This window comes from Mauremys reevesii, linkage group 2, assembly GCF_016161935.1.
Source record: "Mauremys reevesii isolate NIE-2019 linkage group 2, ASM1616193v1, whole genome shotgun sequence".
Lineage (NCBI taxonomy): Eukaryota > Metazoa > Chordata > Testudines > Geoemydidae > Mauremys > Mauremys reevesii.
Window position 1 is genome coordinate 92,441,331 of NC_052624.1, and position 21,546 is coordinate 92,462,876.

The 21,546-nt window shown below is 41.7% G+C and overlaps 1 protein-coding gene across 8 annotated transcripts in view; it reads left to right on the forward strand.

The window, feature by feature from the left end:
- POU6F2 (POU class 6 homeobox 2) overlaps window positions 1-21,546 on the forward strand; it is a 337,461-nt gene that overhangs the window by 290,601 nt on the left and 25,314 nt on the right. For all 8 annotated transcript variants that reach the window (XR_005594145.1, XR_005594144.1, XR_005594143.1 and 5 more), the window contains one exon: window positions 15,475-15,681. Coding sequence is in view for 3 of the 8 variants with exons in the window: in XM_039524933.1 (XP_039380867.1) it covers window positions 15,475-15,681 (207 nt within the window). In the remaining 5 variants the exon portion in view is untranslated. The remainder of the gene's footprint in view (window positions 1-15,474; window positions 15,682-21,546) is intronic.

Consider the following 21,546-nt stretch of genomic DNA (forward strand, 5'->3'; position numbering starts at 1 on the left):
GTCTCACAACACCCCTCTCAAGTAGGGAAGTATTATTATTACCCTTTTACAGATGGTACACTGAGGCACAGTAATTAATGACTTGCCCACGTCAAACAGCAAGTGACTGGCAAAGCAGAGTATACACACCATTGCACATCCTGTACATACCTAGTACCCGATACACATCCATTATTCATGCAAGTAAGTGGTCGATCACGGTTTTTAATTCAGCAAGAAAGATAACTCTTTTTCAAGATTATTTTGCAGTCATACCACTTTGTCCTGTGGTCCTGTCAAATCTCACAAGCAAAGCAAGGCTAGGTATGGCTTATATTTGGACAGGTGATTTTTAAGGAATGTGCAGGTACTAACATAAGTAACAGTCATCTCTCAGTACCGCAGTATGTTGTGAGGAACTAAAGGAGGTACTGTATTGCTAATGAGCTATAAAAGAAAGCTTTGTCACGCTTGTTCTCAAGCGGCACTTTTTGCAAATGTTGGGGTATAGAACCCTGAAGTCGTGGCCATTTTCCAGCTCCGTTAATTATATTCAGCCTACCTATATTCTCCTTCCATTTCCCATTGAATGAAATATTCATTTTCCTTTTTCTCCTAAAACTCTTGTATAGGTTTGCTATAACTGCCAAATTCCACCCTACATGTTTTTCAGTGGTGAATGGTGATGCCTCTGAACAATGTATATATCAGTTCCTAAAGCCATTTATGTGCTATAAAAGATTAAGCTTGTTTAGATTGCAAGCTCTTCTGAGAAGGGAAAAGTGCCTTCCAGTGTGTTTGCCCAGCATCTATTTCAATCTTAGTTTGGGCCTTTGGATACTATCACAATATAAATTATTATTAAATAATAAGACCAACAGTTTTACTCTTATTTACCAATTTAGAGTTTAGTGTAATATCAGACACTGTTCCCACCTCAGACTGACTGTGGTTAACTGTGATTTCCCCCTTGTGTCTGTTGGCTTATGTCACTAAACTTCCAGCTGGAAAATTATTTCTAGATGTTCTTCAGTAAATATTTTACATAGTGGCACAATTTGATAATGAGGAAGAAAGTCAAGGAAAGTGTGGGCCCCTTGCTGAATGAGGGAGGGAACCTAGTGACGGAGGATGTGGAGAAAGCTAGTGTACTCAATGCTTTTTTTGCCTCTGTCTTCACAGACAAGGTCAGCTCCCAGACAGCTGCACTCTGCAGCATGGTATGGGGAGGAGGGGACCAGCTCTCTGTGGAGAAAGAAGTAGTTCGGGACTATTTAGGAAAGCTGGACGAGCACAAGTCCATGGGGCCGGATGCGCTGCATCCGAGGGTGCTAAAGGAGTTGGCCGATGAGATTGCAGAGCCATTGGCCATTATCTTTGAAAAATCATGGCGATCAGGGGAGGTCCCGGACGACTGGAAAAAAGCTAATGTAGTGCCCATCTTTAAAAAAGGGAAGAAGGAAGATCCAGGGAACTACAGGCCAGTCAGTCTCACCTCAGTCCCTGGAAAAATCATGGAACAGGTCCTCAAGGAATCAATCCTGAACCACTTAAAGGAGGGGAAAGTGATCAGGAACAGTCAGCATGGATTCACCAAGGGCAAGTCATGCCTGACTAACCTAATTGCCTTGTATGATGAGATAACCGGCTCTGTGGATGAGGGGAAAGCAGTGGATGTGCTATTTCTGGACTTTAACAAAGCTTTTGATACAGTCTCCCACAGTATTCTTGCCAGCAAGTTAAAGAAGTATGGGCCGGATGAATGGACGGTAAGGTGGATAGAAAACTGGCTAGATGGTCGGGCTCAATGGGTAGTGATCAATGGTTCCATGTCTAGTTGGCAGCCAGTATCAAGTGGAGTGCCCCAAGGGTCGGTGCTGGGGCCGGTTTTATTCAATATCTTCATTAACGATCTGGAGGATGGTGTGGACTGCACCCTTACCAAGTTTGCAGATGACACTAAACTGGGAGGAGTGGTTGATACGCTGGAGGGTAGGGATAGGATACAGGGGGACCTAGACAAATTAGAGGATTGGGCCAAAAGAAATATGATGAGGTTCAACAAGGACAAGTGCAGAGTCCTGCACTTAGGACGGAAGAATCCCATGCACTGTTACAGACTAGGGACCGAATGGCTGGGCAGCAGTTCTGCAGAAAAGGACCTAGGGGTTACGGTGGACGAAAAGCTGAATATGAGTCAACAGTGTGCCCTTGTTGCCAAGAAGGCTAATGGCATTTTGGGTTGTATAAGTAGGGGCATTTCCAGCAGATCGAGGGATGTGATCATTCCCCTCTACTCAGCACTGGTGAGGCCTCATTTGGAGTACTGTGTCCAGTTTTGGGCCCCACGCTACAAGAAGGATGTGGAGAAATTGGAGAGAGTCCAGCGGAGGGCAACAAAAATGATTAGGGGACTGGAGCTCATGACTTATGAGGAGAGGCTGAGGGAACTGGGATTGTTTAGTCTGCAGAAGAGAAGAATGAGGGGGGATTTGATAGCTGCTTTCAACTACCTGAAAGGGGGTTCCAAAGAGGATGGATCTAGACTGTTCTCAGTGGTAGAAGATGACAGAACAAGGAGTAATGGTCTCAAGTTGCAGAGGGGGAGGTTTAGGTTGGACATTAGGAAAAACTTTTTCACTAGTAGGGTGGTGAAGAACTGGAATGGGTTACCTAGGGAGGTAGTGGAATCTCCTTCCTTAGAGGTTTTTAAGGTCAGGCTTGACAAAGCCCTGGCTGGGATGATTTAGTTGGGTTTGGTCCTGCTTTGAGCAGGGGGTTGGACTAGATGACCTCCTGAGGTCCCTTCCAACCCTGAGATTCTATGATTCTATGAAGCTGAAACTAGATGACTCAAGGATTTAGTGATGGGCTAGTGATCCTTTCACCTTGAACTTATTGGTTCAGATCTGACCGTGGTTTGCTGTGCTGAACATTATTATCCTCTGAAGGTGTTGTTTTGTGTTTGATATGAACTTGAGGTGCTGATTTCAGCCTAGTTCCTGTGTGGATGAGTGCCCAAATAAAAAATACACACTTGCTACTAAGTGGCACCCAAGTTATCTGTCTTAGTAGAGAGGTCAAGACTAGAATATATTTGAAGAATGAAATATCCTCTGACCCCTAGAGATGGCCAGTCTAGATTGGGCTTAAAACTTTTTTCAAAAGCACAAAAATCACCAATATATAAAAATCAAAATATACTAAATAAGAGTTCTCAGCTCTAGTTTCAACAAATTTTCACAGGAAAGTTAAGTCACTTGTAGAACTTCTACAAGGATAATATAGAAAATCAAAGTAGTACACTGCTGACACACCTGCTTAGCCCAAGCACTGCAAAAGCAAGCTGCTGTTTGATCTCCTACGTCCACTTCCACGCCCACTGAAAATGTGGTGACAAGCCGGAAGAGGCAACTGGAGATAACAATAAATTAGCAGCATCAAAAACTCCCCTGCACACACACACACAGTGGCAATAACTTAATGATTGTTATTAAAAAGGAAATGTCACAACAGGAAGCATGAAAACAGCATCTGAAAAAAATGCACTGGCTGTTGAAAACACTGTCTTTTCATGTTCAGCTAAATGAACATCTCAATACCAGATTTTATTTAAAAATTCCAAGAATAATGGGCAAGCCACTGCCCTCTCCTCAGCTCCTGATTCTGACCTCCAGAGTTTGTCTCCGTGTTTTCTGCTATAGTATGCCCTGTTTGCTAGGACTTGGATTCTCTCATGGTGGTGCAGCTCCTCCAGGACCCTTGTCTGTAGTTTTGTAGGAATGGTGGCATTAATTCCCCACATCAGATGACTTTGAGCAACTGTGATTTCATTCCTTTGGTAGAAGAATAGCCTTATACTCTCCACTGATTCTGTCTTCCAGTCTTTTAAGGTAGCTTCATATATCTCTGCTAAGTTAATGTCTTTGCTCATTTCTTGTTTCAGTATCAGCTGAGTAAAAGAAGTATGCCAATCTGTGCCACATTGAACATTTCAAAAGCTATAAGTTCATCTTGTTGCATGGAGCTTGTATCCAATAGTGCTAGTCATGATAACCCATCAGCATTACAGTGTTGAGTCATTCCCTTAAATTTGACATCATAGTTATAGGCCCCCCAAAATAAAGCCCATCTCTGAACACAAGCAGCAGCCATTTTTGGAATGCCACTTTTTGGGTTAAAATGGACAAGGGTGTATGATCTATCATAAGCATAAACTTTCCTACTATAGAGATAATGTCTACATTTCTTAACTCCGCAGACCAGGCTTAAGACTTTGTGGTCTATCTGGGCATTGTTGTGTTCTGCTGGACTCAGGGATCTGGAAGCAAAAGCAATAGACTGTTTCTGACCATCAGGTATCACTGCTCCATTTCCATTGCGTGGCTCATCACATGCCAAGGAGATTGCTAGCTCCAGGTTGTAGTGAGTTAACATTTGCTGCTTTGCCTTCTGGAAAGCCTCTTCACATTGCTTAGTCTGTTTCCAGCATTTCCCTTTCTGAAGCAACTGATTGAGTGGATACAACACTATTTCCAGATTTGGCAAGAATTTGTGAATTTAATTAATTCAATGAATGAACGAACCTATGACACATCGTCAGGATAAAGTGCCCTCGTAACAGCTTCAACTTTCTCTGGTGATTTATGCAGTCCTTTTGCATTTATGATGTGTCCACAGTATGTCACTGCTTCCTTGAAGAACTGTGACATGGTGAACTAGGCCCAGAGGCCCCCTACTGGAGGCCTCAGGGTCCTACCACACTCTTTCTCAGAGAGGAGCAGAAGAGTACTCCTCCAAGTGGCCTAGAGTAGTTGCAGGGAATCAACCAATGAGGGAGGCTGCAGGGAGCAGCTAATCAGGGCTCAGCAGACTCATACAAAAGGAGCTGCAGGGCCAGAGTCAGTCAGTTCCTTGCTGGAGCCAGAGGAGTACAGTGGGTGCTCCTGGCTGGCCAAAGGGAACTGCAGCATCACAGACAGATCAATGCTGGCAGGGACTGGGGAAGCAAGAGAGAGCTCCTGGCTCGATGCTGGGACTGAGTAAGGACTGAGCCCAGGGAGGCATGCAGGAAGGAAGGAAGGGAGGAAGCCCTGAAGGTATGGCTCCATACCATAGATGGACTATTTAAAGAATAAGCCCAGGGAAGACTTCGGAGATACCAACAGAGGGATACTGGGATAGGCCCCTGGTGGACTGTATACTCTGGAAGGGGCCTGTTCTATTTCACATACAGACTCTGTGTATGACTTGGATGGAGGACTGAGTCACTGAAAACCTGCCTGAGAAACTACCAACAGGGGTCACTACAATCAGAGAGAGTGCAGGCACATGCAGTGGACCAGAAGGAGGCACTCATGAGAGGTGGGAGGCCAACCCAACAAGAGCTCACATTTATCACAGTTCACCTGTAATCCATATTCGTCCAACCTTTTGAAAACGTGTGCCTCATTCTTCAAATGATGCTCATCACTGGATCTGGTGACAATGATTTCATCTAAATATCAGCTACAACTTGGTATTCCCTGGAATACATGGATACCACTCCAAATACCAGTCAGTTTACTGGAACATGCCTTTTTCAGTGTTGATGGTGAGGAATTTCCTCGACCCTTCCTCTATTTCTATTTGCAGGAAAGTCTGAGCTAAGTCCAGTTTGCTGAATTTCTTCCCTCTGGCCAGTGATAAGAAAATATCTTCAATGCGCGGTAAGCGGTTTTGTTCCATCCAGAGTACAGGATTAATGGTCACACAAATAGTCACCACAAACCCTTACTGCATCATTTATCTTCATGACAGGAACAATGGCAGTTGCCCATTCACTCCACTCAATCTTGGTTAGTATGCCCATACCTTCTAGACGTTCCAGGTCCTTGTGAGCTGCATCTCTGATGGCAAGTGGTACTTGATGAGCCTTGAAGAGCTGAGGTTTTCCCCCTTCAGATGTCCAATGCCCTTCTGAAACACTGGCACAGCTCTAAATAAAATCTCTTCCAGCTGCTGTTGTGAGCTAGCCCGCTGATGGACTTGAAGAGCCTTGATCAATTGCCAAACCAAGTGAATACTATTCAGCCACCTTCATCCAAACAATGCTGGTTTTTTCCAATTTTATGACATAGAGGTCCAAGTTGTGGCACTGACTATTGTACTGTACATTTACCATATGTACTTCCAACAGGGTGATTTTTCTCTCCTGTGTACATATTTAACATAATGTGAGGCCATTCCAACTTGCTCTTACTAAAGGTTTCCAGGGATTCTTTTTGTGGAATCACAGACTCAGCTGAACCCATGTCCAGCTCCATCATAAGGGGTTTACCATTCACCACAGGTGTCTCCCAGATACACACTTCAAGGCATGCATTGCTTAACTTGGCTACGTCATTCTTGCTGTTATCAGCTTCTGCTTTCAAACGGGCATCTTATGGTGTGTTTCTGGTCTCTTCTTCTTGTCATTTGGTGTTTTGTTCTTTGTGGAGGACCTGCAGATGCTTGAATGGGCCCCTTTTTGCCACAGTGCCAATGGCCTCATGCCAGAAACAGCAGTCAGTTGCACTGTAATCCACCATTGCCACAGCGATAGCAATTTCCCTGTGACTTTGTCTTGTCTTTTCACCTTGGAATATAATGCAATTTGGGTGTAGAGTGTCTACTCTTACCTATTGATTGAAACTCATTTTGACTGTGTCAGCAACCTCTATAGAAGTAGCTATCTCCATAGTTCTCTTGCATGTGAAAGTGGTTGTTGTTAGAAGATGCTTCGGGATTGCTTCATCTCTGATACCACATGCCAATTGATCCCTCACAGCAACTTGGAGGGTATTTCCAAAACTGCGGTGTTCTGCTAATCTTTGTAGTGTAGCTCAATGCATCATGATGTTTTCATCTTCCTGCTGGCTGTGCTTAAGGAATCTAAAGTGCTCAGCTATCTCCCAGGGTTTTTCTGCAAAATGCTCTTGTAATATTGTCACTAACTCATCAAAAGTCTTGCTGCATGACTTGTCTAGAGACATCAGACTGCCACATAGACGGTATGTCTTGCCATCCATAGAGTTCAGCAGTGCAGGCATTTTCTTCTCTTGTAGAGTGTCTTGGAGCGCAAAATACTGCTCCAACCATTCTATGTACTGTCAAATGTGTCCATATGTTAATTTTGGTACCCCATGGTGTTGCAGCCCGTGAAACTGTGTTTTCATTATCAGTTGTTACACGAGTGCTGCCTCTTTAAATCTTCACAGTGCTGCTGAAGCCACCTTACTCGCCTTGTCTAGCTATACGGATATTGAATGCTCCCTTCCTTCCCTCAGTAAGGCTTGCTGCAGGGGAACCATATACTGCACCACACCCATGTCAGCCACTCTCCCCACACGGCCACACTCACTTACAGGCTCCCGGTACCGAAGGACAGTTAAAACAGCCAGTTACGGATAGCAAATACTTAATCACAGCAATAATTTGCAAGCAGTCCATATGCTGAAATGCATTTGCATTAGCCATTCATTGAAGAGTTTTAAATGATGAACAGTTTTGTAGAAACCGACAGGTGTGGTGTTCTTAGCACCCAGCTATCCAGTTGAATTCAGCAGGTGCTCAGGCAGTTCTGGAAATCAAGCCCTTAAAGACCCTTTATGACTAATTCAGATTCTTATAACAAAAAGAGAGGCTACATTTGTTCAATAAACTGTTTCCTGAGAACCAGCTTAAACAGAAACCCTACATAACTTCTGACTTTTATTTGGTCTGTTTTATTTCTTTAAGTTTTTGCTATGTGAAAACCCCAACTGTGTTTGATGAGAAGAGACATTTCTCTGACTACAGACATCTCCCCTTTAACAGAGCATCATTATATTTGCTTGAGAATAATTTCAGCACATCATTCCTGCTTCAATGAAAAACAAAATTTTGTACAGTGTAGTGTTACTGTACAAACACTACTTGCTAAAAAAAAATTGCTGCAAAAGTAGGAAGGTGGAATGTCAAACTCAGTGTTCCATTATGATACTTACCATGAGATATATGAACAATGCTCAGCCTTGAAAACCATAATTCTTTATATGCAATGACAATCCAGAGATGTACTTTCATAGATGCTTGGCTGTAGTTTCATTATCTGATGCCCCATTCTCTGGAAGAGCATTCTGTTGTATCATGTTTTCAAGCTTTCTCAGCTTCAAATGCAAATATGTGTGATATAAACTATCATCTCTTTGACTCCAGTAGACACTGTTAGATTCAGTCAGACTGCTTTAGTTTTTACACCCACTCTCTTGATCTTTAAGGAAGTCTATATTAGTATAACTTACATACTGAGGAGCCAGAAAAAGGTGCCAGTAGCACTCATTGACTTGAACTTACATCTTATACCTTCCAGATCTTCAGTATGCAAAGTACACAATAAGATAGACTCCCATACATACTGATAGAGTTGATGTAACTAAGGATATGTGAATCTTACTGAGTCCAAAAGAGTCACCTCAAAATCCTCACCCTGCTTTACTCTGTCCCTTACTCTCTCAAACTATCTATGATCATGGGACAGTGACTTTCAGGAAAGAACCCTTCTATTAATGCAAACAGATTCTGAAGGCAATTTATTAACCTGTAGTAAATGCATCATACTGTAATCAAACATTGTGCTGTGTACCGTAGATTACAAGGACTTACCTCTTCCTCCCATATTTCATACATACTTTTGGTCTTATAGTGTACTTGGAATAATTCAAAATCCCAAAGTTGAAACACTGAAACAAATAGGCACAGATTCCTGGCTAATGAGATGTCTTGTTATCCTGTTGGTCCCACCATCAGTAGGCTTAAAGTGACTGGCAAATGTTCAGTAACTTAAAATCCCTAATACATTTCACTCATTTCCGCTTTTCTCATTCTTCTCTTAATGGGTTGCAGAAATGTAACCTAAGATAAGATATGCCTTTAACTTGTGCAGCATGATGCTGATGACCCTTCTTATTTTGGTTATTGTCTGAATACAAACAGTTTTCTCCATTCAAAAGCTAAGAAAGGAAATTCATTTAGATGATACTTTAACTCCCAATATGTGTCTCAGAGAATGAATCATATGTGTTGCAGTGTTACCTCTTGCAGAGCTTAAGGACTCATGTACCACAAAGTTGTGATGACAAAAGCTATCTAACTATGTTATGGCCATTGAACTGTTTGCAGAATGGGCCAGCAAAGTATTCATATGGACATCTGATTCATGCCTGAGGATCGTCAAATTGAAGACCAGCTATAGAATGTGCACATTTGTGGATAATCATCTTGCTATACTACCTTTAGTTTAACAACATTTCACCATCTTCCTGCTAAAAAGTCTGTATCACTGAGTGGATGATTTTATCTCAGACATCGTTGATACCAGACACCTCAGAGGCAATGCGAAGGATTGACAAGGAGCTCACTTGAAGAAAACCTACAGTGATGGATGTTTGGAACTGAAATGATGAAGCTGGAAAGTAATGTATTATATTTTGTGCCTTTATATACTGGCTGGCAATATTTGTTGGTGCTATTTTGCACTCTAATAATTATAAGTTACTTTTAACTCCACAGATAGCAAAGGTAAGTTAAAGCTGCAGTGGAAATCTAAGGAGATGGAGGTGGAAATCCAAGGATCTGCCAAAGGAGACAACAAATGAAGTCAGCAAGAAAATGCAGGCCTTGCCAAGGAAGCACAACATGACTAAAGCATTTCCAAGCTACTCTGGAATGCCATTGGTAAGGAGATAATATAATTCACTGTACAGTGGCCATGCAATGGATTTTATTCTTCTGGTGTGCATGGCACATCATATTTCTTAGCCAAGCTAGTTGGAGAAAGTGTGTTATCAGAATGGGGGAGCTGATGGATAGGGTTGTTTTGTATCATTGTTGCTTTTATCTTTTGGCACACATTAATGTCCTTGACACGTTACCTTTCAGACGAAGCTCCTAAGTGTGGTGTTTCCCTGCATCCAGGCAGATCCACCACAGGGCATGGAACAGACCAAAGTCACACATGTAGTAGATATTTATTCAGTGGCACCCAAAGAGCTCTTGGTGGGTGATGAAATAGTTCCTGAGGATTACCAGGATAGGATGAGATATGGGAACTGCCACCATTATCACTATGTATCTTTGAGAATGAACTGAAGGCTTGCAAGAGGAGGGCTTTATCAGTGTGACATAGACTCCTTCATCCCCTTCTGTGCAGTCTTTGGCACAGAGCAGACCTGATGGGTCCCTGGATGGTGTGGAGAATGCTATGGCTGGCTGGGTTAAGAGACTACACATGGACCCAGGCATCACATGAGAAGAAAAAGAGCCTACTAGCAACCACACCAGTGAATTCTATAGACACTATGAGTTAGCTGCTACGTGAGCAATAAATATGTTGGTGCTAGTAGACCAATTTTCCACAGCTGGGGAATGGTGCTCCCTAAGGTACCGATCACCTCTAGCAATTGGAAACAGGAGTTTCACATCCAAGAGCAAAGACATTTTGACTGTTGCTGTTCACTTCTAGCCATAAGAGCCCTTCTGGCCACTGACCTTGGTTTGCTTGAACCTTGGAAGACTAGCGCAGAGCAAGAGTCCTTTTCTACACAACCTGTTGCAAACCATGATGATTTCACCATCTGACAACTATTGAGTTCCTTGTGAACTCCAGGAAGAATATACAGCATTGAGCTCCACTCTAAAAATAATTGTTATTTCTCTTTTTAAATATTTCTGTTTATTAATAAAGCTGCTTTGTGTTCAGTTACACTGTATTGTCTTTTCAATATTGGGGTTTTCATTCTGTTTTATTAGCGGCCATCTCTCCTCCCTGAAACCGAATTAGCAATTCTCACTACTTTAAGTGTACGTTTTTCACACACATTCTCCTTGTGGTTTGGGATGTTAAATGGCTTTTATGTACATATGATTTTGGATTTTAGAACAGCTTTTCCATTGATTAAAAGATCAAAACTGTATACGTTTTTCAAGTGCAATGTGGCACACTAATAAAGCCAGGCGATAAATGCTTTTGGGCCCTGCTACTGAAAAAATCTCAGCATTTCCGTTCTTTAATACTTCACAACCAGTTTTCAAAATGAGCAGCAGCATTTGCTTGGCAGCAGCCTTTAGTTTACATCAGAAACAGCCCAATGAAGCCTGTCTTTGCCTTTACTCAGCTGTTTCTGAACAGAGACAAAGGCAGATGTTAAACCATTCATTTTGCCACAATTTGCCATCTGCCTTTGGCTGTGCTGGGGAAGCAGCCAAACAAGGTGGCATGCCTGTTTCTGACTGAAGATTAATGCTTCTTGGATAAGAACTAATAATAAAAATCCAACACATGATACGTTTTAGAACATAATAGTCACTTTTAAACAAATTTCAAACCCCAATAAATGTAACAGCGGCAATAAGAAAAGATCCACTGTTGGGAAATAACTATTATTATACATTTAAACAAAAACACAGTTCCATAGCTGAAGTGCAAATATGTGCACAATTAGCCACCACCACCACCACCCCAAGGGCAGGGGCGGCTCCAGGCTCTAGCACGCCAAGCACGTGCTTGGGGCGGCAAGCCGCGGGGGGCACTCTGCCAGCACCGCCGGAACCAGCGGACCCTCCGAGGCAGCCTGCCTGCCTGCCATGCTTGGGGAGGCAAAATCCCTAGAGCTGCCCCTGCCCAAGGGTGGAAGCAGCAGCTCTTTGGCATCCTTTCTTTGTGTTAGCAAAAGAATTGCAAAAATTTGTATGCAATAGCCTAAAGATGCTAAAGGTAGCATAGCCTGGAGGAATGAGCATAAGGATTCATCCTGACTCTGCCACTGATTCACTCTGCGGCCTGAGGTAAGTCTCTTTTTTTCCCATCTGTAAAATGGGGATAATAATGCTCTCTTATTTTGCAATGGAGACAAAATAATTAATATTTATGATAAAACTCAAATACTATAGTGATTTAAAAAAAAAGCCATGAGAAAGTGAATAATTCTGTATTCATTGCAGGCTTTAGAAGGTATGCAGTAAATAGGTTAGGACCACTAATTGAATGACCGGGATAAAAACACTGAATGGCTGACTCATTCCCTGAGCACTATCCATCCTGTGTACAGAGCAAGGCAGAAATCCTGTGGAAAAAGTAATCTAGAATCATGTAGTTAAAGACTGTATCATAACACCTACACCTCAACATGCTTGTGTGCCTAAACTTATAGGGTAGCTCAGTACTATGTATCCTTTCCCCACTCTGTCTCTGGCTGTGTGTGTGCAGTGCACAAAGTACAGTAGGGTGTGACACTCACTAACACACATCGGTATCCTTCTGCTTCTGACCTTAAAAAGTGTGGTCTTCAGCACTGTCTGTCTATTAATGTCCAGCTGCAATCCAAGAAATGCATTTTAAATGTGGGTGCAAACATACCTATTAGTGATAAACCAGAGCAGCATTTTTTGCCTTACAGGGATTCAAACCTTCCTGGTTAAAGTTATAAGCCCAACAGTAACATCTCAAGGCCATGTCCTTTACTGACATGGTGAAGTGATGAGATCCCTATGCAAAGTTTCTGCTGATGAAGTGAAGAAGGGTTCTTCTTCCCATTTGTTAACACTTGCTGAAAGTGAAAGAATATATTGTATAGCCCATAAACCTTGCAGGACATATGAGCAGGCTGATATGCTCTGCTCTATGCTATCTTAATTATGATGAAAGTCAGACCCTTTAAAATAGCTTGTGGTCTACTAATTATTCAAATTAATCTCCCTGGTTAATGAACTATCATCCTCTAAGAGACTGTAGCATAGGTGCAGCTCAAATGAGGATGCCTGAAATAGTGTAGTCTGGAGAAAGATGCACTGCTGGAGCAGATCTAAGTTCAAAGTCTCACTCTGCCAATAATTTGCTGTTTGATCTTGGGCTGGTCACTTCACTTCTCCATCTCAGTTTCCCCCTCTGGTTATTTAACTATCTGCCTTACAGGGATGTAGTACGGCTAAATTAGATAATATCTGTACAGTGCTTTGAGCATGTAAAATGTACCCTGGTGTCATTATATAATTCAAATTCGTGGGTTGAATACTCCACCTGGCCATCCCACAGAAAAGCTAGTTCAGGGTGTAACTTTCACATTCTCTTCTGTCTTCATTTTGAGAACTACAATTTTCCTCTTAATCCTTCTGCTCTTCCCACCCCATGCTTCCAACCCCTGATTTCTTCCCAGAATGTTTAGTCTAAGAAAGAAGGCATGTCAGCATCACCCTGGACAGAACTGAATGCCACTGAGTCATATGTCAAAGCACAGTCGATGGAGGCCTGTCATTCTTCTCTGTTGGAACTCACATGTTGTATCCCCTTTAATTTTCAATAGACCCAGGGTCTTCCCCTTGTCTTGCTGTCCCAGATAATATTTCTGTGATCTGGCCATCAAGCCACTGGTATTCTTACTAAGCAATTTTTAAGCTATTTTTACAGCGAATTGTGTTAAAACTTATACCACACTTATACCACATAAAAGTTAATGACACAGAGCTCCTTTGTAAAGCACTTTGAAATCTACAGATGAGACGTGCTATATAAGCACTAGGGTGGCATTAGTATTATTTTCCATTGATGTATTAAAAATAGCTACTGAAGTTAGTGGGATTTGCACCTGTTCATGCTGAAGATAACTTTGGCCATTCAGTATCTTGAAAAACTTTTTTTTTAAATGAGCCTCACCTGAGGTGTATTTATGTGCTATATTTGTGAAAAGATCCTGCTGCCTTTCATTCAGTACACGTCTGTCATCTTATCTGTATTTCAGTTTTACAGGCATGTTAATATTTCTGCTCTAAGCTCAGGTTTCAAATGCAAGAGGGGTCCACTCAGTCCTTCTTCCTTCTGAGGTATCTGACTAGAGTTCAGTGCAGATTACCATGTGTGGCTCTTTCAGATGAGACCTCAGAAACTGAGACCCAGTCTTTTCTTATGGACCTTAAAGACTCTGAAGTGATGGGTAAATAACCCTTATAGTAACTTATACTCCTTATACCAAAGGCTTTTAAAGTACTAAGTACTAAAGGTAAGTGGCCATGAGATAAGAAGTAAGGTCCTTTCATGGAGCAGTAACTGGCTGAAAGATAGGAAACACCCCGGTCTACACTAGGGTGGGGGGATCGATCTAAGTTATGCAACTTCAGCTACATGAATAACGTAGCAAAATTGGCAAAATTCAATGCTGATAAGTCCACACTGAAAAAAATAATCCCAACTATCTTTATACAATGATGTGTTCTAAATTAGCTATAACCACCCAAGCAAGATCTTGGAGTCACCCAGGATAATTCTCTGAACACTTCCACACAGTGCTCAGCAGCAGTCAAACAGGCTCAAAGTATGTTAGGAACTATTAGGAAACGGGGGGGAAAGACATAAAATATCATAGTGCCAGTATATAAATTAATGGCATGCCCACACTTTCAATACTGTGTCCAGTTCTGGTCAACCCATCTCAAAAAGGATACAGTGGAACTGGAAAAGGTTCCGAGAAGAGAAGCAAAGGTGATTAGGGAAAATGGAATGGCTTCCATATGAGGAGAGACTAAAAAAATTAGTGCTGTTCAGCTTAGAAGAGAGACGATATGATAAGAGGTCTATAAAATCACGAATAATGAGGAAAAAGTGAATAGAAAAGTGTTATTTACCCTTTCACGCAATGCAAAAACCAGGAGTAACCTGACCAAATTGATAGGAAGCAGGTTTAATACAAACAAAAGGAAGTATTTTTTCACACAACACACAACTAACCTGTGGAATTCATTGCCATGGGATGTTGTGATGGCCATAAGTACACTGGGGCTCAAAAAAGAACTGGATACGTTCATGGAGGATATGTCCATCAATGGCTATTAGCCAAGATGGTCAGGGACACAACCCCATGCTCGCAGCAACCCTAAAGCTCTGACTGCCAGAAGCTGGGAGTGGAAGACAGGAATGAATCACTCCCAGAAGCTCTGGTACAGGCCACTGTTGAAGACAGGATACTAGGCAAGATGGAACATGGTCTGACTCAGTATGGCAGCTCTTTCTGTTCTCTTCATCCCCTCCAAGTTTGGCTCCCTTTGTCACTTTTTATAAATGCAAGGTTTTGCCCATTTTATTAGTCAAAATGTCAGTGCCCCCCCTCCCCAATTTTTGTGTTGTGCTGCTTAGTCATCAGCCAGAATTTGCCTGCTTTTTGCTGATCACTGAAGGTGCGTGTGTGTGTGTGTGTGTGTGTGAGAGAGAGAGAGAGAGAGAGAGAGAGAATTCTCACTGAAATCAACAGGAGTCAAGGGTGCTCAGCACTTTTTCAGGCATAAGCCTATCATTTATTGAGCAATTTGGGATGAAAAGTGAACTTGTGGGAAAAAAAAGACAGTCTTTGGTTTACCTGATATAAAATGCATATATATAAAACAAGTAATAATATATAATAAATATTTGTGTTATGTGTAGATTTTTACCTATTGTTTTGTTTCTTGTAGATTATTGGAACAATTCCACTGATGCCTAATCCAGTCCCATCCAATCAGGCAGCAGGAGGAGCTCAGGGCCTTCAGGTGCAGCCAATTACCCCACAGTTATTGACCAATGCCCAGGGTCAGATCATTGCTACAGTCATTGGAAACCAGATACTACCAGTGATCAACACCCAGGGAATAACACTATCACCACTCAAACCAGGCCAACAGGTAAATTATCTATAGCTTCAGTGATTTCAAAAACAGCCGCAACAGAAATAACCATCTGCTCCTTACTCACTTTCATAGCCTTTTTTCAGAGTTCCCTGTTTTGTTACCATTCTGTCTCACGGAATGAAAGGTATATTTTAATTATATTCAGACTCATTCAGGCAGGGGAAAAGATTCAAAGAAGTAGTTTCGCTTTTCTCTCTTATGAGCAAAGTACTTCAACCAGTAATGTGTTATTCTGAAAGGAAAAATTGTTGTCTAAAGCTGAATGTAGTGACTTATATTGCAGGTACTTCCATAATAGTTCATTTCAAAAATATAGCAAGTTTCATTTTCCTTTAAAAAAAAACCCAGGCAATTCACTAACTTCCTCAGTTAAAATATATATATGAGTGTATGCACAAAGAAAAACAAGGGAAAGGTTGCAGTGAAAAAATGTCATTCAGTATAATGTACCATGCAATCCACAAATTTGAGGATGGATGTAGCAACCTCATGTAGTCCAGAAAAGGTTCTATAGTTCATTAAATCCTCATGATTTTCTAATGCTCTAAAGGCAAGATTAATTAGTTCTTACCATGTTTGTAAAGAATGAAATGCTGTCTGATACAAAAAATTTTCATCTGAAAAAGGAAAAGCCAAGTCTAGAACAGAGCAGTGCAATGATATCAAGCTGTGATTGCCAAGAGAAGTCATATTATGAAAGGGTCAGTCATTTCAATAGTCAAGTTACTGTGGTGGTCGTGGTGGTGTTGTTATTGAACCTTTGTCTATTTTTAAACACCAATAAGTCTATCCCTACCCCAAACACTAATTAGCTGTCCCATGTTTGTGAGAACTCTAGGATAGTGTGAACTACAAATTAATCTCAATTGTGCCTTGTTTAGCTGGAGATTTAAAGAGCTAATGAATTTCTAAGATGGCTCTTTTCTTAGGTCTCATACCTTTATATGGCTGCACCTTCTTTTGCCAGCCTACTCCTTTGGTCATTTAAGGGAGGAATTTTCAAAAATGCTCAGCATTGGCCCAACTCTACTCCCATTGCAGTCACTAGTAAAACTCCCATTGACTTCAGTGGGAGCGGAGTTAGGCCAATGTTGAGTGTTTTTTAAAATGCCACCCTTAAATGTTTAGTAACAGATGAATGTAAAGAGCACAGGCCATATATTCCCCTGCAGTGGAAAATCTGCATATGGGTTAGGAAATGCAGCAGGTTTCATCCCTCGGTTTCCTTCTGATTGTCCCACTGAGAGAGCAGGGCTTTCCCTCCCTCCCGGAGAAGGCAGGGGGTGAGACTCACAAAATCTATTGCTCTCCTGAGATCCTCTGGGAGATCCATGGATCTTAGGACAACCATGGAGCACAGAGGCCTGTTAGCAGAGGTCTAAAAAGCATCACAACTCTGCCGAGCCAGGTTCCTATGGAATCCTGGCTGGCTGCTGCAGAGGGGGACCCCATTCAAGCTAGAGCTGCTTGTGGTACTAGATCCCCCAAAGTGGGAGAGAAAGGGATGGACGGCAGTGGAGCCAGGGCCTCATCCCCTCCTCTGCAATGCTGATGGAATCAGCCTCACATGGAGAGAAGAAGCACAGTGCCTCTATGAACTGTTGCTAGGTGGTGCAATGGGACAGTCCAATGGCTGAAGAGCCGCTATCTGGTCTTACCATATTGTATGTCAGTGGTTCATCCTGCCCAAGTGCCTTGGTGTGGGCACCATAAACACACAAGGACAAATCATCAGCTAGTGTACGTTGTCACAGCTTCACTGAAGGCAATGGAGCTATGACAGTTTCCACCAGTTGAGTAACTGCGACATCTTGTACAATATAAATAAAGAGAGTTTACTATAAATTGCCTACCAATAAATGAAGGAGACACAGATATATGTTAAATCATGTATTTGCTTCAAGTTCTATTGAGGAGGAAGGTGAATCTTTCAAAGAAAGCAAATGAGTCCTTGGAGGGATTTTATTTTCAAAGGCGAAATAACAAATATTTTTTCAAGATTTATTTAACGGTTTTTCAAAAGATCAGCAGCTCCGGGCCCAATCCCACTGACCTTATTCAGTCAAACTCCAGAATTTCAGTGGATTGCCCCGAGTAGTTCAGCACTAAAAAAAATCTCTTTCTTAAATCTATGGTAAGCTGATGTCGAATGTCCTCCTCAGTGCGGATGTAAAAAAACCTAATACAAAATTACCGGTAATTAAAAATACTATAAAATCGCTATTTTGATCGGAGCTACAGAAAAATAGTTCTGTGTGTTTGTGCTCCCTCTACTGGCCTTCAAGCTTTTACCTAAAGCCCCCAGCAAAAGTCAGTGGCATTTTTGGCATTGATTTCAATTGGAGCAGAGCTAAGGTCTAAGAACCTAGTCCTACAAGTTGATAGTGCTGATGCTCAGATAAAGAATCAAATGAGATGTAACAATACTGGCTGTTTGAAAAGTAAATGGGATTGCACAAGGTATAAATCAGTACTCAGGGCCGCCCAGAGGATTCAGGGGGCCTGGGTCTTCGGCGGTGGGGGGCCCCCGCTTCGGTGGTAATTCAGCAGCGGGGGGTCCTTCCGCTCCGGGACCCACCGTCAAAGTGCCCCGAAGACCCACGGCGGGGGCCCCCCACCACTGAATTACCGCAGAAGACCCAGCACTTCGGCGGCAGGTCCCGCTTCGGCCCGCCGCTGAAGACCTGGAGCGGAAGAAGCTCTGGGGGCCCAGGCCCTGCGAGAGTTTTCCGGGGCCCCCAGAGCAAGGGCCCCGAAAAACTCTCATGGGGCCTGGGGCAAATTGCCCCAGTTGCCGCCCCCCCCTCTGGGCGGCCCTGTCAGTACTGAAGTTACCCTGTTATCTGCCAGACATGAACCCGTCACAATTTTTGGCTGTGGATATGAACCTTCCCTCGGGCCAGGGGTGTTTCAGTCCAACATTTTGTTTCAACTCATCTCTACTCCTCTGCTATAAAGGCTAATTTTCAGAAAAGCTGAGCACTCACAACTCCATATAAACTCAGTGGGAGCTACAGGTACTCAGGATCTTTGAAAATCAGACCCATACTCTATTTGGTAGATAATTTTCAAATTTCTTAGAGTATTGGGGAGAAAAATTGCAAACCATTTTTTTTTAAGTTTTGAGAGTGTAAAAATAAATCAGTGAAGTAAAAATGATGTATTAAACTAGGGTTACAGCCAATCTCAATTCATCATTCACCTTTCCATCCTCTTGGAAACACAGCAGTTAAGGAAACTCTGCAAGTTGTATCAGATATTATTCTGCAGTAGGATCTGACTATTCATTCAATGGCTGTCCCAGTCAGTCTTCACAATGGCTCTGAGGTTTCCTCTGAATCTTTCAGCAGACCCACGAATGGTTACATAAACTATGTTAGCCTTCTGGATTTACTCTAGATACATATGAGTCCATTATCAAGTACAGTCAAGCAAAAAAGACTGCAGTAGCTCAGAGCAGCCTCTAGCCCTCAGTGACTGTATTTAATTTTAAATATTTTTCTATTATATATTTCTATTATATATGTTCCCATTGTGAGATAAAAATATATGCAATCCTGTTCAACATATTCATAAATAATCTGGAAAAAGGGGTAAACAGTGAGGTGGCTAAGTTTTCAGATGATACAAAACTACTCACATAGTTAAGCCAAAGTTGAGTGCAAGGAGTTACAAACGGATCTCACAAAACTGGGTAACTGGGCAACAAAATGGCAGATGAAATTCAATGGTGGTAAATAGAAAGTAATGCACATTAGAAAATATAGTCCAAACTGTACATACAAAATGATGGGGTCACAAAATTAACTGTTACCACTCGAGAAAGAGATCTTGTGGATAGTTCTCTGAAAACATCTGCTCAATGTGCAGCAGCAGTCAAAAAAGCTTACAGAATGTTAGGAACCATTAGGAAAGGGATAGATAATGAAATAGGAACTATCACAGTGCCACTATATAAAACCATGGTACTCTCACACCTTGAAGTATTTTGAGCTGAAAATATTTCTGCTCATATTTAGGCACCTTCCTGATTTTTCAGATTGCAGAGCATGCATCAGTTCCTTTTAGAGTCAATACGGCAAAACTTATTTGTGACTATTCAAATTCAAAAGGGAAATTTGATTCGACCATATTCACATCTTGTGCTGCGCAAATAATGAAAACAGTGATTGGCTAAATAGTTTGTTCATAAATCTTTGTAGCCTTTGTCAAGTTCGTACCTGGTTAGCTTCTTTCTGCGTTTTTTAAATTAATGCCTTGCATTTGCAGGTGGTGTCCAGAATGACAGGGTTAGAATTCAAAACAACCTTGACAAATAGGACAATTGGTCTGAAATCAACAAAATGAAATTCAATAAAGACAAGTGCAAAGTACTTCACTGAGGAAGGAAAATTCAAATGCACAATTACAACATGGGGAATAACTGGCTAGACGTAGTACTGCTGAAAAGGATCCGGAGGTTTTACTGGATCACAAATTGAATGTGAGCCAACAGTGCGATGCAGTTGTGAAAAAGGCTAATATCATTCTGAGGTATTTAACAGGAGTATCATATGTTAGATATGGGAAGTAGTTGTCCTACTCTGACCTCAGCTGGAATACTGTGTACAGTTCTAGGCACCCCACTTTAGAAAAGATGGGGACAAATTGGAGAGTCCAGAGGAACAAAAAATGATAAATGGTTTCGAAAACCTGACCTGTGAGGAAAAAACTGGGCATGTTTAGTCTTGAGAAAAGAAGACTGAGGGGAGACCTGATAGTCTTCAAATATATGAAGGGCTGTTATAAGGAGGACAGTGATAATTTGATCTCCATGTCCACTTAAAGTAGGACAAGTAGTAATGGGCTTAATCCACAGCAAGGAAGATTTAGCTTAGATAGTAGGAAAACTTTCTAACTATAAGAATAGCTAAGCACTGGAATAGGGTCCCAAGAGAGGTTATGGAACCTCTTTCATTGGAAAAAAGAACAGGAGTACTTGTGGCACCTTAGAGACTAACAAATTTATTTCAGCATAAGCTTTCGTGGGCTACAGCTCACTTCTTGAGATGCATTGGAGGTTTTTAAGAACAAGTTAAACAAACACTCTTCAAGGATGGTCTAGGTATTCTTGGTCCTACCTCAGTGCAGGGGATGGATTTGATGATCTCTCAAGGTCTCTTCCAGCCCTACATTTCTGTGATTCTATTAATATGTTCATGCATTATTCACCCAATTCTAGATTATATCCCAAATGAATGTGGGTCCAAATTATTCTGTTGTATTTTAAAATTCAGTCATACAACTTTCTCATAAGAGCCACCGGACTTTCCAAAACCAATCTATAGCCACTTTTAATTAAAACCCTCCAGGGGCAGCCACAGAAACAAAGGAATTGCCATAGCATAATGGGCCAGTGGCCCATTTAGTCCAGTATCCTGTCTCTGACAGTGGTCAGCACCAGGTGCAGCAGCAGAAGATGCAAGAAACCTTACAATGAATAAGTCTGAAATATAGTACTCTTAGTGGAATTTCTTTTCTAAATGAGGGTAAAATTTTCAAAAGTGCCTAAGTCCCAGTTAAAAGTTGATGGGACTTCAGCTTCTAAGTCACGTAAGAACTTTTTGAAAATTGTACCTTTAGTGATTACCTTGTGCTCTGAGTATGAGGGTTTATATTGTTTATATACTTTCTAGCCCATCTAATGTAACCGTGGTTGACTTAGTTGTTTATAGGACTGTCTAATGGATTTTTTAATCTTGCTTCGTTCTTGGCTTCAATGATACCATGTGGCATTGACTTCCACTGGTTAATTATGTGTTGTGCAAAACATTGTTTCTTTCTATGAGTTGTAAATATATTGCTTTTTAATTTCATTGG